General features: G+C 43.6%; 1 protein-coding gene across 1 annotated transcript in view; it reads right to left on the reverse strand.

Annotated features, from left to right (window-relative positions):
• The window catches only part of grm5b (glutamate receptor, metabotropic 5b), a gene marked incomplete at both ends in the record, with an annotated part of 110,255 nt that overhangs the window by 75,212 nt on the left and 24,463 nt on the right, over positions 1–10,580 (reverse strand). Inside the window, 2 exon segments of the mRNA XM_079513837.1 lie at positions 5,386–5,560; positions 6,483–6,557. Coding sequence (XP_079369963.1) covers positions 5,386–5,560; positions 6,483–6,557 — 250 coding nt within the window.

The raw sequence follows: 10,580 nt of genomic DNA on the forward strand, positions 1-10,580 counted from the left end.
CTCCATAATCTGTTGGCCTGAAACCTCTGACTGTATCTCCATAATCTGTTGGCCTGAAACCTCTGACTGTATCTCCATAATCTGTTGGCCTGAAACCTCTGACTGTATCTCCATAATCTGTTGGCCTGAAACCTCTGACTGTATCTCCATAATCTGTTGGCCTGAAACCTCTGACTGTATCTCCATAATCTGTTGGCCTGAAACCTCTGACTGTCTCCATAATCTGTTGGCCTGAAACCTCTTACTGTATCTCCATAATCTGTTGGCCTGAAACCTCTGACTGTATCTCCATAATCTGTTGGCCTGAAACCTCTGACTGTATCTCCATAATCTGTTGGCCTGAAACCTCTTACTGTATCTCCATAATCTGTTGGCCTGAAACCTCTGACTGTATCTCCATAATCTGTTGGCCTGAAACCTCTGACTGTATCTCCATAATCTGTTGGCCTGAAACCTCTGACTGTATCTCCATAATCTGTTGGCCTGAAACCTCTGACTGTCTCCATAATCTGTTGGCCTGAAACCTCTTACTGTATCTCCATAATCTGTTGGCCTGAAACCTCTGACTGTATCTCCATAATCTGTTGGCCTGAAACCTCTGACTGTATCTCCATAATCTGTTGGCCTGAAACCTCTTACTGTATCTCCATAATCTGTTGGCCTGAAACCTCTGACTGTATCTCCATAATCTGTTGGCCTGAAACCTCTTACTGTATCTCCATAATCTGTTGGCTTGAAACCTCTTACTGTATCTCCATAATCTGTTGGCCTGAAACCTCTGACTGTATCTCCATAATCTGTTGGCCTGAAACCTCTGACTGTATCTCCATAATCTGTTGGCCTGAAACCTCTTACTGTATCTCCATAATCTGTTGGCCTGAAACCTCTTACTGTATCTCCATAATCTGTTGGCCTGAAACCTCTGACTGTATCTCCATAATCTGTTGGCCTGAAACCTCTGACTGTATCTCCATAATCTGTTGGCCTGAAACCTCTGACTGTATCTCCATAATCTGTTGGCCTGAAACCTCTTACTGTATCTCCATAATCTAACTTTTTGTGTTGTTTTTTTCCCCGTACATTAACGCCCTACACTTGATCATACTACAGCGTCACACAAACGCATAAAAAAATGTCGGTTCGGACCACATTTAAAGCTTGTAGATCTGTTATTTTTGATACTTTTGAATTAGAATCCTTAAAAGTAACAGTTTTGGACATATGAGGTTTCCACCCGATGTCTTTACTCTTTACCGCATTGTATGTTGTTGAGCGGAGTCCCTCAGGGCTCTATATACTCTTGTCTATTTTCACTCAGGCAGGAAATAGCAGATCTACAAGCTCACTGCTATTTTCGGCTAAGGGTTTGCAAGAATACGCAAGCTGGGGTTTAAGTGCTTAAACCAGAATGCAGGACCCTTCCCCATATACAGCATCTGGGCTACAGTGTGCTGCACTATTCTATAGTAAGTATATATACAGCGTTACAGACAGAGAGAGAGAGAGAGAGAGAGAGAGAGAGAGAGAGATGTGCGTGCGTGCGTGCGTGCGTGCGTGCGTGCGTGCGTGCGTGCGTGCGTGCGTGCGTGCGTGCGTGCGTGCGTGCGTGCGTGCGTGCGTACGTGCGTGCGTGCGTGCGTGCGTGCGTGCGATAATGTCATTAGCCTGGTGTTAAATGGTGTGTATACGCTCCACTAGACTAATCAGAAGCTCCTCAAACAGACTTGAAATGAGTGGCGCGCCGGCCCGTAACCAACCCCTCATTTACAGCCACGCTCCATTTATGTGACGGAGGCTAACCGACGCTCCTATTCAATTAAACTATAGCATAATCGCAAAGCGAGTCCGGCCAGTGATGGAAGGGCTGATAGAGACATAAGAGGAGGAACCGATTGCATTTGCTGTATTCCCTGAGTATAAAAGCACACAACCGTAAGTATACTAAAAAAAGAAAAACTAAAAAACTAAATAAGTATTTCAAAAGTAGGGCCTACAAAAGTGCATTTTCTTGTTAATATCAATTAGCTTGTTTCTCTGCAAGGTGACAAGAACTGAGATAAACGATACTACACTGCTCTGCCGCACGTCTCCTATGCCTGGTTCTTCATCCTCATCTCCTAACCACCAAACACAACAACAACAAATACACAACGCAGAGACAGAGGGTGGGACTTTAAGCCACACCAGAGCTAAGGACACTCATTTTAGGGTTACCTAAATAATCTGAAATTTGCAAACATTGTGAATACAGTATGCCTACAGACGTAGGCTATACTGTGACGCAAATAGTGTCACTTTATATTTGGCACACACAGTGAAATGCATTTAACCCAGCCTATGTAAAGTAACTTTGACACTGGAATCGAACCTGGGACCTCTGGCATCCCAAACAGGCTAACCCATTCAGCTATGGCCTGTGATATCATCCAAAAACTGATAGTTCTTCAACCGCTGCACAACTAGTGTCTGGTGAGTCATTATATTTCCATTTTCCAACAGACAAAATAACCTTTTTTTCAGTATAACACGACTAGGTCAAGCTTGCCTGGCTTACGCAGCCTGGTTTACAGGGGAGCTGGAATGAAAAGCCTTGAACCTAAATGTCTTACTAAATGCCTTCCAAACTGCGTGCGTGCGTGCGTGCGTGCGTGCGTGCGTGCGTGCGTGCGTGCGTGCGTGCGTGCGTGCGTGCGTGCGTGCGTGCGTGCGTGCGTGCGGGTGGGCGTGCGTGCGTGCGTGCGTACACACACACACACACACACACACACACCATTGTTATTCTACTGCCATTCGGTACATTCTACAGACTTTACCTGACCATGATGATGATGATGATGATGATGATGATGATGATGATGATGATGATGATGATGATGGAAAATCCCAAGACAGATAACTAGGAACAAAATAAAAAGGAATAGAACATCATTACGTTTCATCATTATGTTGTGATAGGTAATGATCTGTGTGCATGCATGTGTGCATGTGTGCGTGCGTGCGTGCGTGCGTGCGTGCGTGCGTGCGTGCGTGTTGACTGTATGGCCATACTGTAGGTGCAACATTCATTATTCATCTTAAGTTAATTACTAGGTTGGCATGACAACCAAGACTCAAGACACACTCAGGACACACTCACACTATAGGCGGCACAAGCATGCACACACCCACACACACCTGCACACAAATGCACATATGCATAAACACACACACACACACACACACACACACACACACACACACACACACACACACACACACACACACACACACACACACACACACACACACACACACACACACACACACACACACACACACACACACACACACACACCAATTAAAAAAGAACATGTGTAGCATGTTGTTTTTGACAGTGAATTTTAGACAGTGGGAGGAATTAATCAGAAATGGAATGGAACCGCGTGCACCGTCCGTGCGTGCGTGTGTGCGTGCGTGCATGAGTGCGTGGGTGCGTGCATACGTGTGCTTGCATTGCCAAAGGGGGTGTACTGTAGAGCTCGGCTGTTCTCTCACTACCATCAACCAGACCATGAAACTAACCTTTTCCAACCACTCTGGATGGCAATTACAATTTGCAAAACCAAAAAATGATAAAGCCAAGTACGTTTTGAAAAGATCAAACAGCAGTATACTGTGAAGAAAATGAAAGGCTACAGTACAAAGACTTACTAAATGGCTGCAGGCTGCCGGTTAGTTTTCATTGTACTAGTGTATGGCATACAGTACATACTGTACGGTACAGTGGTGCTCAAAGTGGGGTCCGGGGATCCTTAACCCATTCAGGCCTGACGTCGAAATTTAAAAAAAAATGTTTTCTAAATCATGACAATTTTCGGAAAGATTTGAGGCACATTTTAACGATTTAAAAAAAATAGCAGACCTACAAGTTCATAGCGCGCCACTCGGTGGCGCGCTATGAGCTTGTAGATCTGCTATTTTTCAATAGCTAAATTATAACATAATGTTTAAAACACCAAAAGGGGTTCCCGCCCCAAAATGGGTTAAAGGGGTTCCGGGTTCAGACATAGCCGATCTGCAGGGACCCATTGTGAGCTTCCACATCGGCTATTTTTTGGGAAACATTTAGGAAAAGTTTAATGTTTGCACAATCTTTTGGCACGGTCTAAAGCCCAGTCCACACCAATGATTTGCAACGCAAGAATGGCAACATGCAACCACTTGCAACATTAGCCCAAAACTGGGTCAGTATAGAGACCACTGCAATTTCTGACAACCAGTTGCAAGCTGCAAGTAGTTTGCATTGTGAACTTGTGGACTGGGCTTCGTATCCATTTAGGGATCCTTCACATGAAAAAGGTTTGAGAACCGTCCGCTACTGTATGATACAAAATGCAACAAGTGTCACTCCGTCACAACAAAGTACCTTTTCCGTCTGTAACAAGTGTCCGTTTTCACTACACAAGTGTCACTTCTCACTCTGTAACAACAAAGTGTCCGTTTTCACTACACAACAAGTGTCACTTCTCACTCTGTAACAACAAAGTGTCCGTTTTCACTACACAACAAGTGTCACTTCTCACTCCGTAACAACAAAGTGTCCGTTTTCACTACACAACAAGTGTCACTTCTCACTCTGTAACAACAAAGTGTCCGTTTTCACTACACAACAAGTGTCACTTCTCACTCTGTAACAACAAAGTGTCCGTTTTCACTACACAACAAGTGTCACTTCTCACTCTGTAACAATAACGTGTCCGTTTTCACTACACAACAAGTGTCACTTCTCACTCTGTAACAACAAAGTGTGCGTTTTCACTACACAACAAGTGTCACTTCTCACTCTGTAACAACAACGTGTCCCTTTTCACTACACAACAAGTGTCACTTCTCACTCTGTAACAACAAAGTGTCCGTTTTCACTACACAACAAGTGTCACTTCTCACTCCGTAACAACAAAGTGTCAGTTTTCACTCCGTAACAAGTTTTCACTCCGTAACAAGTTTTCACTCCGTAACAAGTTTTCACTCCGTAACAGGTTTTCGCTCCGTAACAGGTTTTCACTCCGTAACAGGTTTTCACTCCGTAACAGGTTTTCACTCCGTAACAAGTTTTCACTCCGTAACAGGTTTTCACTCCGTAACAAGTTTTCACTCCGTAACAGGTTTTCACTCCGTAACAAGTTTTCACTCCGTAACAAGTTTTCACTCCGTAACAGGTTTTCACTCCGTAACAGGTTTTCACTCCGTAACAGGTTTTCACACCGTATCAACAAAGTGTCCGTAAGATGTTTTCACTCCACAACAAGTGTCAGTTCTCACTCCGTAACAACAACAAAGTGTCAGTTTTCACTACTCAACCAGTGTCAGTTCTCACTCCGTAATAAAGTGCCAGTTTCCACTCACCTGCCGATGAGCAGGAACTCTCCCACCAGGCCCTGGCGCCTCATGGCCATCAGGATGTTACGTACGGTCATCCCCTCACAGAAGCAGGCCACCACCCTGGCCTTGGGCAGGTGGGCTCTCAGTCTCTCCAGCAGGCGGTCGAAGCTCTGCTCCCCGGCGTTGCTCCAGATCTTACCTGGAGAAAACCAACATAATCGTCACTGTCGGGGGCAAAAAACCCTCTTATAATGTATGTCCAAAACAGTTACTTTTCAGGAAAGTAGACACTTTTGCTTTAAAAAACTATTCTGAAACAGCGATAGCAACAGCCAATCTACACGTGAGCTTGTAAATCTATTATTGCTACTTTTGTGTTACGCTGTACTGTGACTATAAGTAGTGCATTAATTTACTAAAATAAATAAATAAAATAAGACAAAAACTAAACATAACACATTGAAATATAGAGATATTATTAGGTTTCTGCCTAACAACATTGATATTCTAGAACCTTATTTGGGCCTTCCTCAGGAGGTGGTGGTGGGCGGTAAGCATTCGCCGCTGGATGTGCGGCTGAGTAGAGTAGAGTAGTAAGCCGAAGAGTAGTGAAACTAGCCGATAGCCCATCTTTCTAGTTCTATTATTTCTGACCATGTCCATTCCATTCCCCAAAAAGTAACGGTTTTGGACACACAACGTTTTTTTCAAAGATTCAAATTAAAAAAGTATCAGATCTATAAAAGCATAAATAAATAAATATGGCCTGACAGTGCCGATAATGTGAACGAGGTATGATTCAGCGCCATAGAACATTTTTAATAAAGCCACAGAAAGAAGGCTGTTGCCCGTTTGTTGAAGCTGCATGCGGCTGTTTGAGTCCAAACAAGCTGCACTTATCCAGCAGCAGTGGCATATTTTGACCTAATCCATTTTTCATGCCGACCCCTCTCCCACCTCTGAGGTCATGTCTATCAAGTGGGTGTGTGTGTGTGTGTGTGTGTGTGTGTGTGTGTGTGTGTGTGTGTGTGTGTGTGTGTGCGTGCGTGCGTGCGTGCGTGCGTGCGTGCGTGCGTGCGTGCGTGCGTGCGTGCGTGCGTGCGTGAGGTCGTGTCTCTTACCTGAGTGGGCGATGCATATGCCCTCCTTTGCGGCCATGTCCTTGAAAGCTTCCATACCGCTCTCGCCATAGTTACCTAGGGAACCCACATAACATATATAATTATGTAAACATCAACAATTACCTGCACACTGCCACACGGATTAAAGCAAAAATACAAGCTCACAACTGAAGTTGTTTGTATGACCTAATGTGTGATTTGTGAAAAAGGGTGAAAGTAGCCTAGCACTGATTCCTAAACAATTAACACAACAATATGCTAAATTATGATATTATATAATTAGGAATTATGCTATTTTAGTAATATTGTGCCTGATGTTCTACACACCAAAGGCTTTAACCTTTGCTCTGACATAGCCCAGACTATTAAGAATTTATGGAACATATTGCTATAGTCTGACCACTTCAAATGCTCAAATCTTCACCAACATGCTTCCATAGAAGACATGCTGACTTCTATGGAATCCAAATGGATGAAATCAGTTGTGGACTTGTGGCAACTTTAATCCATGCTGTCAGCTTGCACAGTACATGAAGATTAATTTAAGCACACTTTTGGTCACAAACAACCTTCCTCAGGAATGATGGATGACACAGAAGTGTACAGTTCAAAAGAGACAGCCAAGAGGCAGAAAGAAAGACAGATAAGCTGTGAAGAACAAACTGCAATTTATAGGCAGCCATTCTTATCCAGAGAGACTTACAAGTGTGAAATTGGAATAGCAGAGTAAACGTTAACTCTAGTCAGTAAACAACAATGAATAATCAAATAGAGCAAGGGGTCTTCAAAAGGGGGTTAGCGGATACTCCAATTTACCACAGGGCCGTCACATCTGATATAGATTTTATTTACACTAACCATGCATTTGAAACATTGCATCCCTATTTGTAGTCCAAAAATAGCAGATCTACAAGCTCACAACGCCTCTGCTATTTTCGGCAAAAAGCTGGGTGTAGAGGGGGAAAAGAGCAGACTAAGTACAGAGTGAAAGCTTTAAGTGGTTGGTTAAATGTCTGAAAATACACATTAATAATATGAATCCAACATACACTGATGGTGCTGAAAATCTATGAAAATCTATGAAAACTTTTAATCTATGAAACACATTCATAGAAATATATAAACCCTGATCTTTTGTTCCATCTTCAGTTCCTTTAATGTTCAGTGATTTGGGTGATTTGGAAAAAACCCTGGTTCGCCCCAGTAACAAGATGTGCACATGCACACGCTCTACAGTGGGGGCCAACAGCATGTGCACCAAGGCCCGCCCCCACTCGATCATGATTGGAGGAAGGCTCCTCTCATCTTGATTGGATGAAGCCTGCAGGGCTCTGTTTATGTTTATGCTTATTGAAGGATCACCATTAGAGACACATGACTGAGCCTCTAGTCTTCCTGGGCTCCTGAATAAAACAAATACAATACAAATGTACAACTAAAAATACAATTTAAAAACAGAAAAAAAAACAGAACAAAATAAAAACAAATACAAAGAACAAATTCACATTATGTATCAAAAGAACAAATTCGCAAATCACAGTTCACAGTTATGTACTTGGCAAATTGGCAAATTTGGCTCTATAGCCAAAAACGAAACCTACGGGTTTTTTTGACCCCAGGGTTAACTGGGAACAGGGAGGAACTCCTCCTTATATGCATGGTCAGCACACTCTATAGTAGGATTATCAAAAATTTAAATTAAAAATGTGATATTTGAATTAAGTGAAATCACTGAATATACCTTTAAATGACTGCAATGAAAATGTATTCCAAAGTGATCCACTAATATGCAAATCTTATGTATGGTACAGTATGCATATTAAATGTTATGTATGGTACAGTATGCATATTAACTAAAAAACATTGCATGGATGCACCTGGGATGTGTCCTCAGTGATGTATCCTGAGGTCAACGGGGTTTCGGGTCTCTCAACATCATACCCCTCACTCAGGCGACCCAGCCGGGAGTGATCAAGTCCCGACTTACGTCCCAGTAGCTACCCTCAATCAGTCCCACTAGGGAAAAACCAGGGGCACACAATCCGTTGGAACTACTCCAGAACTACTCTGCCAGGGCTGGGAGGTACACTTCTGGCGCATATTGAATGTATACAATGATGCGTACAGTAGTAAAGCACAGAGAGTGGTAGAGTGATTAATGTAATCTTTCTGGGCTGGTTGCCATGGTGAAGTAGGCCAAAGATATGCTGTACTGTACATACAGTACATTAGCAGGATGCACTCTGCATGTAAACAATTAACATACAGTACAGAGCCGTGTGAGTGCGTGTGTGCGTGTGTGTGTGTGTGTGTGTGTGTGTGTGTGTGTGTGTGTGTGTGTGTGTGTGTGTGTGTGTGTGTGTGTGTGTGTGTGTGTGTGTGTGTGTGTGTGTGTGTGTGCAGTGATACAACGGTTTTCTATCATTTTTCATTTCATCATGTCATCATTGGGTCTGTGTGGAAATGTTCAGCGATATTGTCTCAGACACACAAACACATTCCACCAGGACTGAGATGGGGGGGGGGGGGGGAGTCTAATAAGCCCCAAGGACAGTTTCTGTCAGAAAATGGTGCAGAACCACCAACAAAATTTTCCTTTCGTCGCTGTCGGTAAAAGCCTCTTATCGCCGTAATCGATATTTTTTTCGTAAATTACAGGTAGGGTAAGTGATATTTTTGGTTAAAACAAAAGGTTTTTTGTTAAACGGTTAAATCCCTATATATATTCTGATAGTAATTATTGTTCCTATCCTGACCACTGATCACAATATAGAGCTTTTTAACATTGATTTTAACCCATTTTGGGCAGGAACCCCTTTTGGTGTTAGCATTATGTTATGCTTTAGCTATTGAAAAATAGCAGATCTACAAGCTCGTAGCGCGCCACCAAGTGGCGCGCTACGAGCTTGTAGGTCTGCTATTTTTGAAAAATCGAAGAACGACTGACATAGAAACATAGCTTAGGGTTAATCAAAGAAAATCCCTTGCCCTAACGGTATGACTAAACCAGCACAGCATAGCATGCTGCAACGCCAAACTGAACCCCCTGAGAAGTACTGGCATGACTCTCGCTTGCATCTTGCTAAGCATTATTACAAAGAAAAAACAATATCAACATCTCTGTCGGGTGGAGACCTCATGTCCAAAACTATTGCTTTACAGGATTCAAATTCAAAAACAGCAACAGTAGCAGATCTACAAGCTCGAAACGTGTCGCGAAGAGCTTGTGGATCTGCTACTTTTGATGCTCTTGTGTGTTATGGAGACATGAGGTTTCAGCCCGACAGCAACCACTTCATATTCTCTAATGAAAACATATCCATTTCATTTTTGGACTGTAGATTTCAACACAAATGGCTGCAACCTGCTACATGATGCATGTACATGCGCACGCATCACTGGCCGTGTTCTGTGTTGTTTGTGTAGCCTATACATGTGCACACTGACTGCGTCCTGTGTTGTGCAGTCACGCATGTATGCTGCAGCTGCGCATTCACTTCATGTGTCTGTGTGAAGTGGGAGGGGGTGAGTGAGTGCATATCGTCTCTGTCGGGTAGAAACCTCATGTCCAAAACGCTTCCTTTTCAGGATTCAATTTGAAAAAATCCATAAGCTCAAAATGCGTTGCGCGCAGATCTGCTTCGTTTGATGCTTTTGTGTGACACTGTAGGCCTATATGATCAAATAGGGCGTTCATTTAGGAAAAAACACAAAAAGTTCAAATATGGAGATGAGAGGTTTCTTCCCAATGGCGACAATGTGTATCTGTCAGTGTCACATTGTGCGTGTGTGGTTGTCGTGTAGGGGTCGTATGCTCAGATCTGCGTGCGTGTGTGCGTTCGTGGTTGTCGTGTAGGGGTCGTATGCTCAGATCTGCGTGCGTGCGTGCGTTCGTGGTTGTCGTGTAGGGGTCGTATGCTCAGATCTGCGTGCGTGCGTGCGTTCGTGGTTGTCGTGTAGGGGTCGTATGCTCAGATCCCCGCAGTCTGACAGAGTGTGAGTATCATGTCCCATCTGCCCCGGGTCGTTTCTATGTTTGACACTTAGCGGAGCGTTGCGACAACACCCCGAGGACGGGTGGGGGGCGGAGGGGTGGCG

Source organism: Electrona antarctica, assembly GCF_951216825.1.
Source record: "Electrona antarctica genome assembly, chromosome: 11".
NCBI lineage: Eukaryota > Metazoa > Chordata > Actinopteri > Myctophiformes > Myctophidae > Electrona > Electrona antarctica.